This window comes from Bos javanicus, chromosome 16 (assembly GCF_032452875.1).
Source record: "Bos javanicus breed banteng chromosome 16, ARS-OSU_banteng_1.0, whole genome shotgun sequence".
Lineage (NCBI taxonomy): Eukaryota > Metazoa > Chordata > Mammalia > Artiodactyla > Bovidae > Bos > Bos javanicus.
In genome coordinates, this window is record NC_083883.1 from 32,243,146 (window position 1) to 32,263,668 (window position 20,523).

General features: G+C 43.0%; 1 protein-coding gene across 5 annotated transcripts in view; it reads left to right on the forward strand.

Moving 5' to 3' along the window:
- The window catches only part of SMYD3 (SET and MYND domain containing 3), a 746,369-nt gene that overhangs the window by 709,321 nt on the left and 16,525 nt on the right, over positions 1-20,523 (forward strand). For all 5 annotated transcript variants that reach the window (XM_061382446.1, XM_061382447.1, XM_061382448.1 and 2 more), the window contains one exon: positions 15,858-15,966. In XM_061382446.1, the coding sequence (XP_061238430.1) occupies positions 15,858-15,966 (109 nt within the window). The remainder of the gene's footprint in view (positions 1-15,857; positions 15,967-20,523) is intronic.

Consider the following 20,523-nt stretch of genomic DNA (forward strand, 5'->3'; position numbering starts at 1 on the left):
GATGGGAGGAGGGAGTGGCTCAGAGAAGAGTCAGGCAGTGATTCTGGGGAAAAAAGCAAGAGGGGAGTGTTGGGGGAGGGGAGGAGCCTGCCTGACCTGCAGAAGCTGCTCAGTGTCACTTCTTCACTGGCTTCCAAACACATGTGACCTTCTGGGTATCAGACGCAACCTGGCTGGAGGCTAAAAAGACGAGCATTTCTGTTTAATGAATTGAATTTCTACAGGACAAATGTCCACCGATGCTCATATGAGTATGGACACATTGTTTCCCTCCCTCCCCTCACCCTTCTTTCTCTGCATTTCTTTCCTAAGAGACAGATAAACTCATTAACTATAGAAAATGATAATCCATCTGGCTGAGCCCTGCTCCACATCCCTACTCAAGAAAAACACAGACTGTGAGCACATAAACCTTGGTTAGCGACAGAGACGCGTGTCGCAGTGCCCCACGCTGGGACTCCTGCCGTTTCCATATGGCATCTTGCAGGGTCACGGAGTCAGTGGGATAAACTGATCCCTTGCATTAACTAGTGTTGCAAGAAGTACTTTGGTGCCCAAGAGGGATCTGGAAAGGCTCTTGCTGTGCTTGCCAGACCTCTTCGCCTAGGTGAAATAAGTTGTCTTTTACCCAGCTGATTTCATTCCCTGCAAAATGCCCAAAACAGTTTCATAAAGAGGTCACTTGGGAATGAGCCAAAAAAAGCCAGTTTGAGAAAATGACTGAAATCTTAGATGCTGGGGAGGAACTGCTTGTCTGATAGGGACATCCCTTTGTAATGACACAGCTCTCTAAAGAGAGCTGAGCTGAGTAGCTCACTGAAGCTGCCTCCTTTCTTCCTGTCTCCTGTGCATCTTTTCTTAATGACAAACACCAAATATATGTCTAATTACAGAATGGATTCATCTGTATCACTCGTCTTTCTACTTCCTGAGCTTTTGAGGTAGATGCAGTACTTTTTCAACTGAAAAATAAGATTTACTCAGGAATATACAGTGAATTGGGGCTTCCTAGGTGGCGCCAATGGTAAAGAACCCACCTACCAGTTGCAGGAGCCATGGGTTCCATCCCTGGCTTGAGAAGATCCCCTGGAGGAGGGCATGGCAATCCACTCCAGTGTTCTTGCCTGGAGAATCCCGTGGTCAGGGAAGCCTGGTGGGCTACAGTCCATAGGGTCGCAAAGAGTCAGACATGACTGAAGCAACTTAGTAGAGATGCAGTACACATGTACAGTGATTTAGGCAAAAAATTCTTCATTCCATAGTGGAAAATAATGAGGTCTGATGGTTAAACAGAACAGAGAGTCATAGAGTCTTGGATTCAAATTCAGCCCTGTTGCTAAGTTTCAATTTTTGGTTGATCCATAAAGATGCTCAAATGTTTTTCTTAAAGTTCGCTGTTTCAGTGGAAATGACTCAAGCAGTGGTGCCAGAGTATCACATTGTAAGCGCATTCACCACCCATCATGGCTTGTCTGTGGCAATTCCTGCTTCCAAAATTTGGCTGCCACTCTGTCTTTAATTGTACTTGTGCCTCCCTCTTTTTAAAGCCTTCACATTTATTGGGTGCTGGCTGGCCTTGTTTGTAGCTGGGTGTGAAAGGTACCATCGCTCTGGAGCCTCAGGTCCTGCCTTGTCCGAGCTTTGCTGTACTGACTATAGGCACTCCCCCTGGCTTGGACGTGACACACAAGTGGGTGGGTGAGGGCAGGCTCATGTGGCCTCATGAGCCACTGGGGTTGACTAAGCTGATACAGCAGGTACCGTAACGTGCTCTCTCTTTCTCTCTGCAAATCAATATGATCTGTGTCACCTGCATTCCATACTCAGAACATTGACTTTTCATCAGTTTTTTGAATACAAGTGTTGTCTTGTGCCCAATAACCTTTGTACTTACCGTTCCTTCTGCCCAGAATATTCATCAGTCTCATTTTGACTCATCGATCAGACCCCAACTGTTTCCTGTTCTCAGAAGGTTTTTCCTGACCTTCCAGTTTAGAGTAGGTCTCCTGATAACTGAGCTTCCCGGGTGGCTCAGACGGTAAAGCATCTGTCTACAATGCTGGAGACCCGGGTTCGATCCCTGGGTTGGGAAGATCCCCTGGAGAAGGAAATGGCAGCCCACTCCAGGACTATTGCCTGGAAAATCTCATGGACGGAGGAGCCTCGTAGGCTGCAGTCCATGGGGTCGCAAAGAGTCGGACACGACTGAGCGACTTCACTTTTCCTGCTATTTGTTGTTGTTTAGTCGCCCAGTCGTGTCCAACTCTTTTGCGACCCCATGGACTGTAGCCTGCCAGGCTCCTCTGTCCATGGAATTCTCCAGGCAAGAATACTGGAGTGGGTTGCCATTTCCTTCTTCAGGGGATCTTCCAGACCCAGGGATCGAATCCACATCTACACCAGCAGGCGGCTTCTTGGTCACTAAGCCATCAGGGAAGCCCCTGCTACAGACCCCTACAGAAGCTTACCTGGTACTCACCAGACTTGTCAGTACTTCACCATGTCTGGCCCATCCCCAGTGATGTAAGCATCATGAAGAGAAGAACCATTATCTGCTTTATTTCCTCTTTATCTCCATGAAAAGGAAAAAGGAAAGTGAAGTCGCTCAGTCATGTCCAACCCTTTGTGACCCCATGGACTGTAGCACGCCAGGCTTCCCTAAAAGGTGGCTAACCAGTGGCAGATTATCATGCCACATTGTTGTTTTTGCTCAGTTGCTCAGTCAAGTCTGACTCTTTCTGACTCCCTTTCACCATCTCCCGGAGTTTGCTCAAATTCATGTCCATTGAGTCAATGATGCCATCCAACCATCTCATCCTCTGTCGCTCCCCTCTCCTACTGCCCTCAATCTTTCCCAGCATCAGGGTCTTTTCCAATGAATCCACTCTTCACATCGGATGGCCAAAGTACTGGAGCTTCAGTGTCAGCATCAGTCCTTCCAATGAATATTCAGGGTTGATTTCCTTTAGGATTGACTGGTTTGATCTCCTTGCTGTCCAAGGGACTCTCAAGAGTCTTCTCCAGTATGACAGTTTGAAAACATCAATTCTTCAGTGCACAGCCTTCTTTGTGGTCAACCCTTCAAATCCATACATGACTACTGGAAAAACCATAGCTTTGACTATACAGACCTTGGTCAGCAAAGTGATGTCTCTGCTTTTTAATATGCTGTCTAGGTTTGTCACAATTTTCCTTCCAAGGAGCAAGCATCTTTTAATTTCATGGCTGCAGTCACCATCCACAGTGATTTTGGAGCCCAAGAAAATAAAGTCTGTCACTGTTTCCATTTTTTCCCCATCTATTTGCCATAAAGTGATGGGACAGGATGCCATCTTAGTTTTTTGAATGTTGAGTTTTAAGCCAGGTTTTTCACCTTCCTCTTTCAACTTCATCATCAAGAGGCTCTTTAGTTCCTCTTTGCTTTTTGCTTTTAGGGTGGTGTCACCCTAATGCTACATGGCTTAGCACAAGTTAGTGGACTCTGAGCAACTTTTCTGGGTTTTACACTGTCTTTAAATTCAAGGGGCTGAAGTAGATGATCTCTGATTCCTTCTAACTCTGAACAGTTTATTATTCATTCTAACAACTGTAAGCAAAGCACATACAAAGAATATCATCTGGCCAGCCAAATGCCATGAAAGATTGGTAGAAGGAGAGGAAGGCAGATGACAGACCTCATAGTAACAAGTCTTTCAATCCAACAGTTTAGAAAGTAGAAGAAAAGGCCTAAAGGGTTCTCTCTTTCTAGTCACTGTTGTGGAGTCTGGTCAGGTGGTTTGAGGCCCTTCCCGGCATCTTACATGACCTCACAGGACAAAACAAGCTAATGGACATTTCAGTAGCAAGGCTGAGGGTGCGACCAGCACACGGCTCACCTAGGCTGTCCCATGGCTAGTGCTCAACTACCACACTTGTGAACCTCAACTCACCAGAGTTTTAAAAAAATTCCTGAGAGGTACTTGTGCCCCCAAATACTTTTCCTTCTCACTAATGAGAATGCATCACCTGGTTATATTGTTCTGAATTTTATCCATTAGAAATCCTTTGGGTTAATGAAAATTTCTTCTTCAGAATGCAAACAGCTCTCTGAAATTATCAATCATTAACAAATATAATTTAATAGGATTGAATTTTTTAACACCTTGATGAAATCAGACTATTCGAAAGGAAGATTGGGAGTTTTGATTGGGTGAAGCGGGTTCTTTCTTGGGGAAGACAGCTTATGTGAGGCACCACTGACAAGACCACTGGTGAGTCCCAATCTGAAGGGAAGAGTTTTAAAAAGGAGGAGATATGAAACGAGTGAAGACAAATGGCACTTCAAAACTTTGATGTCAGTTCTAGAGCTGGTCCAGCCCCAGCTTGATGGGCTTGATGAACTGCTTAAGGAAAAGACTGCCCCACAGGAACTTGTTGAGTCTAAAATGATGTGCATGTGTGCTAAATTGCTTCAGTCATCTCTGACTCTTTGCGACCCCAGATTCCTCTGTCCATGGGATTCTCCAGGCAAGAACACTGGAGTGGGTTGCCATGCCCTCCTCCAGGGGATCTTCCCAACCCAGGGACTAAGCCTGTGACTCAGTCTCCTGTATTGGCAGGCAGGTTCTTTACCACTAGTGAATCCTGGGAAGCTGCCTGTAAACAGAAGCCACATAGGTGTTCAGAGAGTTCTTTTCCTCAGCAGTATAATAAGAGTGCTTTCTAGCCAGAATAGATGTAATTTACAGAAGTGTTAAAAAATCTATTTCCAACTGTAAAAATACTGAAATATCCAGGACATAGCAAGTCAACTGTTCTTCCCTGTGATATGTGTGATCTTGAAAAATAATGAAAATGGAATAAGTCATTGTAAAGATATTGCCCTAATGAACATAGGTCTCTTTGCCAGCCTTTCTTCCTGCTAGCAAATTATATTACTCCATCAACCTGGTAGAACATCAATAATGTCTTCAGAGAATAGCTTGTAAGAGCGGAGATGCTCTATGGCAGGATTTTTTAAAACAATGTAATTTGGCATTTCTCAATTTTCTTTCATTTTGCGCAGAGAAAATGGAAGACTGTGATAAATATTTTCTACAAATGGCATCTTAAATGGGAGCACAGCTGGTAGCAACAGTATCCTGCTATTTCTTTGGATGTTGGATTCCCAGTTCTCTGTGTGAACCATGTTGGCAGATTCACTGGTTTTGCATTTTTTCAACAGTTTGTGATTTTTTTTTCCAGTTAAATGATGAATTTGGTTTCACCTGTAGGCACCTGGTGGCAAGAGGTAATGTCAGGCTGCTGGCATGCCTGTGCTCAGTGGTATCAGATTTGTGTACTAGGGGCTATTGAAATTAACTGGAGATATTTTAGGTGTACTATGAGAGGTTAACAAAGTGCACAGAGCTAATCTAAGGCAAAACTTAGACTGAGGAGATTTAGTGAGGCAGAGATACAGACTGAAAAGAAAACAGATTCAGGAAGCAGTTGCTGGGTTCTGAACTCAGCTTCTCCATTTATTGGCTGCACAGCTTAGTGACCAGCCAATGACGTGGGCAAAAGTGTTGCTCGAACACATTGAACCTATAAGGCTTCCTTCCTTCCCTGGTGGCTCAGCGGTTAAAGCGTCTGCCTGGAATGCAGGAGACCTGGGTTCTTTCCCTGGGTCAGGAAGATCCCCTGGAGAAGAAAATGGCAACCCACTCCAGTACTCTTGCCTGGAGAATCCCATGGACGGAGGAGCCTGGTAGGCTACAGTCCATGGGGTCGCAAAGAGTCAGACACGACTGAGCGACTTCACTTTCACTTTCCACCTTCTGCCATGTGCGGGAAGGTTGCATTCAAAGTTGTAGCCAGTTCTCAACCTCCCAAGTTATCTCCAGATTTTCTTGTGGATGTCCAGTTTCTCAGGTACCCAGGTGACATGGAGAGGTTGTCTCAGTCATTCTGTGGCTCATCCAGGCAAGCAGGTTATAGCCTTCTGCTTTTCTTACTCTAAGTTCTAGCTATTTTTATTGTTGTTGTTGTTTTGAGAATAAACACTTTTCAATCTGTTCTTTGCCTTTGGTCAATTTATCATGCCCTGAAGTGATGGCTTTTGGCAATTTTGTTCAGCTTCATACTTTTTTGCAGAGGAGACTCTTGGATCCCATCATCTTTACCAAGTTTACTTGTCTAAGGTTATTTTAGAATAAAGTGCTTCAACAGTGCCTGATATGAAGCAAGGACTCTTAACTGTATTTCCTATCATTATCATTATTCTTATTAGTGACAGAGACAACTCTATAGTTACATATCTAATACATATTCATAGTCATCTGTTATAGAGTGTTTTTTTTTTTTGCATGCGAGCCTCTCTCCAGCCTCTTATTTCTAGAAACTCCTTTACTATATAAACCAGCTGTCTGCAAACTTTCTGTAAAGGGCCAGGCAGTAAATATTTAGGCTTTGCAAGTCATACAGTCCAGTCACCTACTCAGTTCTATTGAGTTAGCCTGAAAGTAGCCATAGACAATATATAAATGAATAAGTGTGGATGTATGCCAATAAAGCAGTTTACAAAAACATGCTGCAGGTCGGGTACGGCCTTCGGGCTATAGTTGGCTGACCCCTGCTTTTGACTCATTGTCTTATAGATTCTACATCTTAGCAGTGCCATTTGCTCGGCTCCAACAGGCTATATTTTCTCTTGGAAATCACTGAAAAAGAGAACATCTCTGCTTCTCAGCACACATTCCAGCTCCTCCCAACACCTGTGCTCTGGGAGCCTAAGACTTCTTCAAGAGCTCAGGGCACTCTTAAAGAGTGCCTGACATCTGTATGAGCTGATTTCAGTAAAAGTACATGTCACTTCTGGAATATATGTCAACAACACTGTGTTGTTGGGTATCAACACACTGTATTACAGATACAGACACACAACTTGGTTAACCTTACTGATGGCAAGCTGTATTTCATCTTAGATGTAAAACTAGATTGTGCAACTTTTTATTAGTTGTTCATTTTTATAAATCTGAGTTTTCCTTCAAAACAAAGGAAAGGTGTATATGTACATTTTAAAAGCCACAATGTTCCCTTCTTCATTTAATACTCAACATTTTGAGATCATTAAATTCATTATTATTATTGTTCAGTAGTTGTGTCCGTCTTTGTGACCCAATGGTCTGCAGCATGCCAGGCTTCCTTGTCCTTCACTATCTCCTGGAGTTTGCTCAAACTCGTGCCTAATGAGTCAGTGATGCCATCCAACTCCTTCATCCTCTGTTGCCCCCTTCTCCTTTTGCCTTCAATCTTTCCCAGCATCAGGGTCTTTTCCAATGAGTTGGCTCTTCCCATCAGGTGGCCAAAGCATTGGAGCTTCAGCATCAGTCCTTGCAATGAATATGCAGTCCTTGCCTGATTTCCTTTAGGATTGACTAGTTTGGTCTCCTTGCCATCCAAGAGACTCTCAAGTGTCTTCTCCAGCACCCCGATTCGAAAGCATCAATTCTTCAGCACTCAGCCTTCTTTATGGTCCACGTCTCACATATGTACATGACTACTGAAAAACCCATAGCTTTGACTATATGCACCTTTGTCAGCAAAGTGATGTCTCTGCTTTTTAGTATGCTGTCTAGGTTTGTCATAGCCTTTTTTCCAAGAGGCAAGTGTCTTTTAATTTCACGGCTGCAGTCACAGTCCGCAGTCATTTTGGAGCCCAAGAAAATAAAATCTGCCACTGTTTGCACTGCTTCCCCATCTCTTTGCCATGAAGTGATGGGCAGTGGTGGTGGTTTAGTTGCCAAGTTGTGTCCAACTCTCGTGACCCCATGGACTGTATGGCCTGCCAGGCTTTTCTGTCCATGGGATTCTCCAGGCGATTGACCAGATGCCAATTATAATTAATCTAATTGTTCTTTACACAATGGTTTTGTACCTAGAAATTAGAACATTAATTCAGTTATTTAAGACTATTAAATAATTATTAAATACATATCATAAATATAATATTTGATATATTAAATATATCAAAGAGTACATAAATTATAATGAACTATTTAAAGAAATATATATCTCCAAGTTCTTTCTGGACATAGAAGGATTTTAAAGTACCTGAATCCTGCTTTCCTACTGACATATATGATGTATTTATTATATTTTTTACTTTTACTGTATTTTTAATGTCCTAAAACTGTTTTGTCTGTCAGTATTTGTAGACTTGCCCATATAAGCATTCTTTTCAGTCCTTCTTGAACCTCTGACTTCCCATCTTCACTTAGTTCCCTTCTACCAGAAGTACATAGGTTTAGAAATTCCTCTAGTTAAGATCTGTGGTGACAAATTCAGTTTTTCTTTGTCCAAAACGACTTCATTTCAACCTCATTCCTTTTTTTTTAAATTACACCTTAGTTTTGTTTTTTTTTTAAGTTTTAGGTTCACAGCAAAATTGAGTGGAATGTAGTGAGATTTTCCATATGCTCCCTATCCCACACATGCATGCCTCATTATCAATATTCCTCATCAGAGTGGGACACTTGTGACAACTGAAAAACCTATAATGACACATCACGGCCACCCAAAGCCCATAGTTTACCTTGGGGTTCACTCTTGGTGGTGTACATTTTACGTATTTGGACAAAGGTATATATATGTATACGTAAAATGTATATGACATTTTTCCATCATTATGGTGGTAGATAGAGTAATTTCACTGCTCTGAAAAAACCTCTGTGCTTGCCTATCCATGCCTCCTTCACCTCTGAACCCCTGGGAACCACTGATCTTTTTACTGTCTCCATAGTTTTGCCTTTTCCAGAATGTCATACAGTTGGAATATAGCCCTTTCAGGTTGTTGGCTTCTCAGTTTATACACCTAAGGTTCATTCCTCCATATCTTTTCATAGCTTGACAGGTCATTTCTTTCTAGCACTGGATAATATTCCATTGTCTGGATGTATCAATAACATAGTTTATTTATCCATTCACCTACTGAAGGACACTTCTGTTGCTTCCAACTTCGGGCGATCATGAACAAGCTGCTATAAATGTCCATGTGTAGATTTTCGGTTTCAACTCCTTTGGGTAAATACCAAGGAGCACAATTCCTGGATACTGCGGTTTAGTCTGATTAGCACGTGTTGTTTTGTAGGAAACTGCCAAACTCTTCCAAAGTGGCCACACCATTTTGCATCCCACTAGTGATGAGTGAAAGCTGCTGTTCTACCTCCTCACCAGCCCTTCATGTTGCCCATGTTCGGGGTTGTGGCTGTTCCAACAGATGTGTACTGATATGTCTTTGTTATTTTAGTTTGCATTTCCTTGATGACATATAATATGGAGCACATTTTCATAATCATTATTTGTCATCTTTGTATCCTCTTTGGTAAGATGTCTGTTCAGGTTTTTGACCCATTTTTTAAATGGAGTTTTTGCTTATTATTGGGTTTTCAGAGTACTTTGTATATTTAGGATAACAAGCTTTTATGAGAAGTGTCTTCTGCAAATATTTTCTTCCCATCTGTGGTTTATCTTCCCATTCTCTTGACATTGTCTTTTACATAGCAGAAGTTTTTTATTTTAATGAAGTCCAGCTTATCAATTATTTCTTTGACTTCCCTGGTGGCTCAGACGTTAAAAGCGTCTGCCTACAATGTGGGAGACCTGGATTCGATCCCTGGGTCGGGAAGATCCCCTGGAGAAGGGAACGGCAACCCACTCCAGTATTCTTGCCTGGAAAATCCCATGGACGGAGGAGCCTGGTGGGCTACAGTCCACGGGGTCGCAAAGAGTCAGACACGACTGAGCGACTTCACTTCACTTTCATCGTGTCTTTGATGTTGTAAGTAAAAGGCACCACCAAACCAAGATTGGTTTTGAGTTCTTTTTTGTGATGGGTGTTAAGATACGTGTCTTTTTTTTTTTTTTGCATATGGATCGCCGGTTGTTCTGCAATCATTTTTTGAGGGGGGTAAAAAAGAATACTGTCTTTGCTCCATCGTATTGCCTTTGCTTTTTGGTCAAAGATCAGTTGACTGTGTTTATGTGGGTCTTTCTGAGCTCTCTCTTCTGTTCCATTGATCTGCTGGGTTGTCACAAAGTTCACTGACCAACGCAGTATTTTGTCTTTTCTTTCACAAATACAATACCACACTGTCTTGATTACTGTAGCTTTTACGGTAAGTCTTGAATTTGGGTAGTGTCAGTCCTCCAACTGTGTTCTGTTTCAGTATTGTGCTAGCTATTCTGAATCTTTTGCCTCTCCATGAAAACTTTAGAATGGGTTTGCTGACAGCCACAAAGTAAGTTGCTAGAATTTTGTTTGGGATTGCACTGAATCTATAGATCAAAATAGGAAGAACTGACATTTTGACAATACTGACTGTCCCTATCAGTGAACGTGGAATATCTTTCCACTTATTCTGATTTTGTTCATCAGAGTTTTCCAGTTTTTCTTGTATAGATCTTCTATATATTCTGTTATAGATTTATAGCTATTTCATTTGTGGGGTGCTAATGTCTCATTCTTTTTGTTAAAGTTCTGTTAAGTTGTAATCAATTCACTCACCATACAACCCATTTAAAGGTACAAGTCAGTGTTTTTTTTTTTTTCAATTATGTTCAAAGATATGCCACCATCCCTACAGTCAATTCTAGAACATTTTCATCACCTCCAGAAGTTTACCTTTCACCTATCCATCTTGATTCTTGAGAAAGTTATTTTTGAAGATACAGAATACTGGTCTAGGAATCACTTTTCCTAGGCACATTGAAGGTATCATTCTACAGGCTTCCCCTGTCAGCCTTACTGCATCGCTTTTGAATGTAATCTGTCTCTCATGATTGGCAAAAGGGGAGGCTCCCCTATTAGACCCCTCCACACTGGGTAGACCCTGAGCTTGCTCTTCTGCCCCACAAGCTCCCAAAAGCAGATGAAGCCAGAGGTTCCAGCACACCAGTGGAGCAGTAGTCTCACCATTCTCCTTACTTCTCAAGGGTACCTCTTCATTTAGATTTTGGCCTGATGGTTCTTTACTATCTTGCCAGCACATTGTTACTTTTAAAAATATTTTACCTGCCACGTTACATTGTTTTCAGTGAGATAATCAATATGGCTACTAAACTTGCCATATTACCAATAAAACAGCATCAGAACAATTTTCATAAATCTGAACAGGTTCAAATAAAATCTAATTTATGAAAACAAGATTTCTACTCAAGAGCTTCTTCTTGGGAACTGATCTCAGAGTGATATGAGGTCTGTGTATTCAGATACTAAGGGGATTTAGAGTATACATCTAGAACTTCAGTGGTGAGTTTTGTTGCCCATGTAAGTGAATAAATAGACCTTATATAGGACAAGTGGAACTTTTCTAGTGAAAATCTCATTGCCATTTTTTCCCAAGGACTTAATGACTAAATTATAGTCACAGTAGAATTCGGTCGTGTTGGCTGGCCCATGGCAACTGCCCACTGTTAGCCATACTGCCAGTGGACCGGGCAGCACAGAAGCAGGTCTGGCAAGGGGATGAGGAAATGTGTGCACAAGTCCAGGGTTAAATTAAACTAATTAAACACACCTAGTTGAAAGTTACAAGTATAGGCAATGTCTTCTCTGTACATTTTTTTCAAAAAGAAAGCTAAAACTCAAACTTTTAGGTTCAAAATTTAACTCTATCTACATCATAAGCCTTTCCTTAAGGAGGCAGCTTCTGGCTACTCAACCAGGGTCTTCCCAACCTCTCCTGGCCCATCAGGCTTCTCTTTGCTACACATTCTTTTCTTTCTTTGGTTTTTTATCCCAATGTTAGGATCTTTTTTAACAACAACAAAAATGCATCATATTACAAGTAAAGCTACTCCACCACTATTCCTGGATTGTAGTCCTTTGAGGAGGGTGCTGGGTCACAAATGAAAGTCAAGGATGTTTATTAGTGCTCCTTCTCTCCTTTGCTGAGCCCTGAACTCCAAATTCTGTGTCTCCATACCTTTGAGACTGCCAAAACTTGTGCTCAGCTCTTTAGTCTAGCTGTCTCTCCTTTGAAATCAACAAAGGGAAAAATAGCAACAAAGGACCACCTACTTGAGATTCTATTCTTTCTGCCATTTGATTCTTTCAGACTCCAGTCCCTCAGTCATTCTTTGACATCTTCAAACAGTTTTATAAATATTTTGTCTAACGTTTCTTGTTAGCATGGAGTTTGGTCTGAAAAAACCTCATCATTGCTGGAAGAAGAAATTATGCTGAAGAGATTTAAATCAAATCACAGTCATTACATCATTTCATCCATGCGTATTTCAGTTTGTATCTCTGAAAAATGTGGACATGTTCTTAGAATCCCATTTCATGTTCAAATTTCCTAGATTGACTCAGAAATGTCTTTTTATAGTTATTTTGAGTTAAAATGAAAAAGGTCTACAAATTACCTTTGACTGTTTTATCTCTTAAGTCTCTTTTAATCTAGTCTTCTCCTCCTCTGCAACCTTTTTCTCTTCATGCCATGGATCTGCTGAAGATCCTGGGTGATGACGGTTCTGTAAAACTTCCCATATTTTGAATTTAGCTGGTTGCTTTTATTTGTTCCTCTACCAATTGTTTTTCCTGTAAAATGGAATTTTATGGGCTTGATTAAATTTCTTTTTTTGTTGTTGTCAAGGATCCTTTATAGGTGGTACAAAATCTTACTGTGTCAGCTCAGACAGCAGGTAGTGTCTGGCTGTCCCATGTTAGTGATGCTAAGATTGATGACTGGGTTCAGATGGTAACAACCTTACACACTGTAAAAATTTTCCATCATTCTTTGATCTACTGGTTTCATATAGTGATACATTTTCCATGGATTAGTTATTTCTTCAAGAGTTGCAAAATGCTGATTTTTCTAATTCAATTATTAGAATTAGATTTCACATTTATCAGCTAAAATTCATACTAATACATTATAGCTACTTGGTTACACTAAAATACAGTTTATATCCATTCTAAAAAAGAGTCCTAACAATAAGTGGTTTTTGCTGCCATACAAATGTTAGAACTGCTACCTGTAGTGAAGAAATGTGACCTGTAATTGCATCACGTGGGAAAACCTCAGCAAGACCAACAACATAGGTCCTGCCATCGGGTGTGTTTTTCTCTATCCCCTTTTAATTTGAGACATTCCAGTTCCCTGACCTGAAGCCTTCCGGGAGAATATAGCAGAAAGATCTTGGTGCTTATGGGTCTTAGTTAAATTAGCATGTGCTGCTGCTTTTCTCTTGCTTGTTTAAACACCTTCCTTCCTATACACTTCACCACGGAAACACCAAGGGAGCTTTTTCCTTTCTGGGCCCAGCATCCTGGGCCACACGATTGCTAGCACTATACCCACGAAAAGAAAATTCATAACACCGAACAAGCAGAATGCCTGGGTGAATGAAAATTTTGTTATTATACAGTCTGCTTGTGTTTTTGTGGCGGCATTTTGATTTCTGAATCTTGGAGTCAACTCTGACTGCCAGACCTCAGCGGGTCTCCAGGCCCTATCCAGTCAGCTGTAGAACATCTTTTACGTCAGATCCTTCTCTTCTGTTCTCATTACCACCATCCTGCCTCAGGTCTCTCTGCCTCTAGAGTCTCACCTTCCCACTCAAACTCCTGTTTTAGTCCTTGGGCATCCTTCATTCCTTCTCTGGTTCAGGCCCTCAGCCTGGCCTTGATTCTGTGATTGAAGACCTCTTGCAGGCCTCCTCCCTCCTCATCACTGTCACATGCAGAGAGCTGATGAAAGCTGTGCCTTGGGTAGAGAACTTCTCCCAGCAGGAGTGAGCTTCACCAGGTTTCCTTGGGGTGCTGTTCCGGCAAGTAACCATGATGCTTATTCCATATGTCAGCTGGGAGGCCTCCAGAAACAACCCAGGCACATGCACAGCACCCCCTGCCAGAGCTGCAAGGCTGCTCCCTAAATATTTATGTGGAAGTCCCCCTCCCAGACACTTCCTTATCCTCTCCTGATTAAACTCCACTTCGTTTTTTTTAATATCTTTAAGCAACCAGAGCAGGTACCTGTCATGGAGTAATTATATGCACCACTTTCTCTGCAACCATAGAACCCAAGATTTTCTTTGCTTCTGCTAGCTGACATGACAGACATCCACTTAATAGAATGATGATTAGTATTAAATTACTTTTTGGCCTTTAAATTTAATTATGTCACATTCATAGCAATAAAATAAAGTTCCAAATCCAGGTGTGCTTTTCAAGGAAAGTGTCCGAGGCAATTAAGTACAGGGAAATGGCGTCCTATACTTAAGCCTTTTGTCCGGGGATCTTAAAATCTTTCCCACACAAGTAGATAATGATGTTCGTTTTGTAAAGGGGAGAGGTGACGTGACTGATCTCTCGGCAGGCTCAGGAGATGCAGGAAAAGCCAGGACCCAGGTGTCACCTTTGTTTCCCTCCGTCCCCTCCCTTTTTAGTTCTTTAAAAGAAACATAGCCAACATTCTATTAATTTAAGTACCTCCCTCTCTTGGGTACTGCTTTCCATTTCTTTAAGAGCCTGAATGAACAAAGTTTCTATATCACATTTCATGTGGGCAAGAGCTGAGGTTCAGGGCTAGGGAATGGTGTGCAGATAGTATACTAATTGGAGAACATATGTGTCTCTTGATAAAGCCACCTCACAGTAGAGCCTAAATGTGGGTTCTATGACGTGTTCATAAATGAAAAGCAGAACCGTGCTTGGCACATGGCAAGCCCCATATAAGTCATGACTTAGGATTACCTTTTGGAGGCCTACAGGCAAGTACCTGTGGTCTCTGGACAGGCAGCATCTGGAATGCACCTTCTCTCAAGCCGCTCAACAGCAAGGATGCATTTCCATCCCCCTCCCCCCCGCCCGACCAAGACAAGCCTTCCCAGATCCCGGGGAGCCCCATTAAAGTCCTCCTGTTCCCCTCCTCCAGGAAACCTTCCCTGATCCCACCAATCATCATAACTCTCCTCTTCGTAACTCCTGTGTCACTTTCTCAGTTCATGCCACACACTTGAACTGACCATTGCTGTGTACGAAGTCATGCTCTATCCTGGGATATTTTTAAACTGTTGTATGAACGTCTGTCTTGTGTCTAATGGGATTATGAGCCTCGAGGGGAAAGATCACATATATACAGTGTACTATCTCCTCCAGCCCTAGGATCGATCTTACTCATACAGCAGGAGCCCAGGAGACTCTCAGGATAGACGATGTAGGAGGAGGAAGAGGCCGAACTGTTCACATTTTGTTGAATCTAATATAGTAAGTTCTTGTTGAGTCAAGGTGAGATAACACTGGGTCTGAAACATAGTCTGGGTTTTCATGCTTCAGTCCACTGCAACGCTCTGTTCTATTCCGCTGTGTGTGGAAGAGGTCAAGTATGTGCGGAGTTCTTACGTGCAGGACACGGTGGCCAACACAGAGGGGGTGGCTGAATCCAAAGCTCTGGAGTCCAGTGATGATAGAATGAATACATAGGGGCAGTAAGAAAGATGGACTGCGATGAATGATAAACTCTGCAGCTGAGATTCAGAGGACTTTGTGGTTAAAGGAGGCTGTGGGCATATCATTGATTTACTTAACAATTATATACTGAGAGGCCAGCTTCTGGTCCAAGGCTTCCTGGGTGCTGGAGCTTCTCTTGGCGTTCAGTAGAGAGGCATTCCAGTCCTGTCGCTTTCCCTGAATGCAGAAGGCATTCCAGGGAGCAGGAGACCAGCAGTGAGCTTCCTCCTTCAGCATCGTGTTCTCAAGGCTGCAAAGCTGATTCTGCTTAGTGGCTCGTTGACATCCACAGCCAGCGTTCGCTCCCACTTTTGTATTCTCCTGATGAAATGCTGACTGCATGGGTGAGAGCTACTCACACTGCTTGCCATTTGTTTTCTTCCAGGATTTTTTACCCAGGAAACCATCCCGTCAGAGGTGTGCAGATAATGAAAGTTGGCAAACTGCAGTTACACCAAGGCATGTTTCCCCAAGCGATGAAGAATCTGAGGCTGGTGAGTGTGCCAAAATCGCATGCAGTTCTTTCTGTTGGTAGGCCTCTTCCTTGTGATTTCTATCAACTCTATACCAGTGTGCAGACACATGCATTAATACACACACACGCCCATAAATGTTTTAAAAAAAAAATCATTGGCGTGTTTGCCAATTTCTATGGTATGAACATGCCCACCGTCACTGGTTTTAAACTACTAATGTCAAATCAACCAGTTCACAAAACTCAGAAAAAGTAACAATTAACTCTTATTAACTGGTGCAAACTGACCTCAGACACCCCTGTACCCATCTGTCTCCATGCCTCCCCACCCTCGGCCCACAGAACCGAGTCTAAATCTGCAGACCCTTGACCACCTTCATAGCCTCCTCACCTCCAGCCTCCCTTCCCACCTCCACACATTACAGACAGTGTACACGGAGACACTCACCAGTGCCCAAGGCATGCTCACACTTCGGTCCTTTCAAAGCTGTTTCCTCAGGCTTGGTATAACTCTCCTGACCCTTTAAAGCCCGCTGGAATGCTGTCTGCTCCCTGACCTTCTGCAGCCTGCTCACTCTGTCAGCTGAGCCCTCACCACACAGCAGCACAAATACCTGAGGCCCCTCCCCTCAGGATACTGCAAGGTCTCTGCTTGATGCTGAGCTGGTTTCAAAATAGCCACAAAGAACCTGAGACTCAGGAAGTGTTCAAAGAACCTGAGACTCAGGAAGTGTTCACTGTTGGAAGAAGAAGGGAGCGGTCAGTACAATCCTTGCAATAAGTGCAGAGACCAAGTGGGAGAACTGGGTTCATGTTGGGATGCGATGTAAAGGATGACACCTGTGCTCACCCTCTCAAGGCGCCTCCGCTGCCACCAAGGCCCAGGGCTCTATGCTGTCCTGACCACTCCACTCTGGCAGAGCTTCCAAAAGGAGAGCTCATGTGCTCCTCTGGTCCAGGCACTGGACTGGTGGCTTGTATGGAGAACTGGTGTGTGGGGCTTCAGGGGCAGCACCTTCCCAAGGTCCTCTGGGCCATGATGCCCTTGTCTGCAGAAGAATGGAGAGACTCAGGCCCTGAAATGGGATCTCTCAGGGAGTGTCTCGGGGCTGGTTATCCACATTTAGACGAGAAAAATAACAAATGCCTAAGGGATACTTTCCATGTCATCATGTTATCCTGCCACTGGCCTTACAAATAGCTGAGAAAGACAAAGGAGAAAAGGAAAGATACCCAACTGTGAATGCAGAGTTCCAGAGAATAGCAAGAAGAAAGCCTTCAGAAGTGAACAATCCAAAGAAATAGAGGGAAAGACTGGCGATCTCATCAAGAAAATTAGAGACACCAAGGGAATATTTCATGCAAAGATGGGCACAATAAAGCAAAGAAATGGCAAGGACCAAACAGAAAGAGACGAGATTAAGAAGAGGTGGCACGAGTACACAGAACTGTACAAAAAAGATCTTAATGACAGATAACCATGATGGTGTGATCACTCACCTAGAGCCAGGCATCCCGAAGTGTGAGGTCAAGCAGGCCTTAGGAAGCACTACTACAAACAAAGCTAGTGGAGATGATAGAATTCCAGCTGAGCTATTTCAAATCCTAAAAGATGACGCTGTTCACGTGCCTCACTCAATATGGCAGGAAATTTGGAAAACTCAGCAGTGGCCACAGGACTGGACAAGGTCAGTTTTCATTCCAGTCCCAAAGAAGGGCAATGCCAAAGAATGTTCAAATTACCACACAACTGTGCTCATTTCACACACTATCAAGGTAACACTCAAAATTCTCCAAGCCAGGCTTGGAGAAACAGTATGTGAACTGAGAACTTCCAGATGTTCAAGTTGGATTTAGAAAAGCCAGAGGAACCACAGAACAAATTGTCAACATCTGTTGGATGATAGAAAAATCAAGGAAATTCCCAAAAAACATCTACTTCTGCCTCACTGACTATACCAAAGCCTTTGACTGTGTGGATCACTACAAACTGTGGAAAACTCTTAAAAGAGATGGGAATACCAAACCACCTTACCTGCCTCCTAAGAAACCTGTATGCAGGACAAGAAGCGATAGTTAGAACTGGGCACGAAACAATGGACTGTTCCAAAATTGGGAAAGGAGTATGTCAAGGCTGTATATTGTCACCCTGCTGGTTTAACTTCTGTTTAGAGTACATCATGTGAAATGGTGGGCTGGATAAATCACAAGCTGGAATTAAGATTGCCAGGAGAAATAGCAATAACCTCAGATATGCAGATAACACCACTCTAATGGCAGAAATCGAAGAGGAACTAAAGAGCTTCTTGATGAATGTGGAAGAGAAGAGTGAAAAAGCTGGTTTAAATCTCAACATTCAAAAAACAAAGATCATGGCATTCAGTCCCATCACTTCATGGCAAATAGATGGGGAAAAAATGGAAACAGTGACAGACTTTATTTTCTTGGGCTCCAAAATCACTACAGTTGGTAACTGCAGCCACGAAATTAAAAGACACTTGCTCTTTAGAAGAAAAGTTATGACAAACCTAGACAGCATATTAAAAAGCAGAGATATCACTTTGCTGCAAAAAGGTCTGTCCATATAGTCAAACTATGGTTTTTCCAGTAGTTATGTATGGATGTGAGAGTTAGACCATAAAGAAGGCTGAGTGCCTAAGAATTGATGCTTTCAAACTGTGGTGCTGGAGAAGACTCTTGAGGGTCCCTTGGACAGCAAGGAGATCAAACCAGTCAATCCTAAAGGAAATCAGTCCTGAATATTCATTGGAAGGACTGATGCTGAAGCTGAAACTCCAATCCTTTGGCTACCTGATGGGAAGAGCAGACTCACTGGAAAAGACCATGATGCTGGGAAAGATTGAGGGCAGGAGGAGAAGAGGGCGACAGAGGATGAGATGGTTGGATGGCATCACTGACTCAGCGGACATAAGTTTGGGTAAACCCAAGAAAACAGCGAAGGACAGGGAAGCTGGTCATGCTGCAGTTCACTGCAGACACAACTTAGTGACTGAGCAAGAACAACAAAGGGATACTCAAAAGTGACATTCCCTTATGCTGGTGGTTGTTGAATACCAGCCCTGTTGTCTTTTTCCCAATCTCTAAGTGACGTAAACAGGAAGAATCCTAGGATTCCTGAAGGCACTCATCACTTCCTATTTCGTTCACCTGGTCTGACATCTTTACCCAGACTGACAGAAGAACACTGGAAGGTTCCTGCAGTTTCAGAAGAACTTTTCTTTTCTGCTCTGGTGAATGGTGGTCAGTCAGTCAAATCAACTGGGCAGAAAACGCTTATTGAGGATCTACCATATGAATGTTCTCCCACAAAAACATTCTGGAGGAAATTTTCCAAGGGTCATCTCCAAGTAGGTAATCTACAGGTAATCAAATTAATCCTTTATGTTGTATGGGACTGCTGCTAAGTCACTTCAGTCGTGTCCGACTCTGTGTGACCCCATAGACGGCAGCCCACCAGGCTCCCCCGTCCCTGGGATTCTCCAGGCAAGAACACTGGAGTGGGTTGCCATTTCCTTCTCCAATGCATGAAAGTGAAAAGTGAAAGTGAAGTCACTCAGTCGTGTCCGACTCTTCGCAACCCCACGGATTGCAGCCCACCAGTCTCCTCCGCCCATGGGATTTTCCAGGCAAGGGTACTGGAGTGGGGTGCCATTGCCTTCTCCTGTATGGAACTAGAAAGTATTAATACTGCTCATGTGTACATGAATGCTCATGACGGCCATCTGAGGCCAGTGGGCCAGGCATTTTCATGGCCATTTGAAAACCAAAGGAGCTAAGGCTTAGAGTCCCACTGAGGCAGAGCCAGGTCTAGTTTGTCCAATTTAATCTAACACATATGGACCTGTGCGGGCCATTTACTAGCAGAGTAAGATTCTGTTCACCCAATTCCAGCATGCAGTAGGGGTTGTCCCCCATCAACAAACATCTCTCAGACACCAACTGGGTGTCCTACAAGTCAACTCAACTCTGACACTATCTATCTGGAGGTGGCATCAGATTCCACAGCCCACAAGATCCTCTTCCACTTCAGATGCCACTCACAAGCCCAGATTGTCACACAGGCTTCAGACTGACTGGCTACAGCTTGAGGGTTCCCAGGATCCCACCATGGCCTTGATTAGTTTGCCAGAGCAGCTCATAGGACCCCAAGAAACATTTTACTTACTAGATCACCTATTTATTATAAAAGACTGTACATCAGGAGCAGCCAGACGGAAAGGATGCATACAGGGCAGGGCACTGGGAAAGGGCATGGAGGTGCCAGGCCCGTTCCGAATATACCACTTTCCTCAATTCTCCATGTGTTCACCAACCCGGAAGCTTTCAAATTCTATCCTTTAGAGTTTTTATGAAGACTTCATTACAGACTCATGATTGATTAAATCATTGGTCACTAGAGACTGATTCAACCTCCAGCTCCTCTTCTCTCAGAGATCAGGGGTTGGACTGAAAGTTCCAACCTTTTAATCACATGGTTATCCTAGCAACCAGCCCCCACATTTAGGTGCTTCTAAAAGTCGTCTTATTAAAATAACAAGAGACACCCTGATCATTC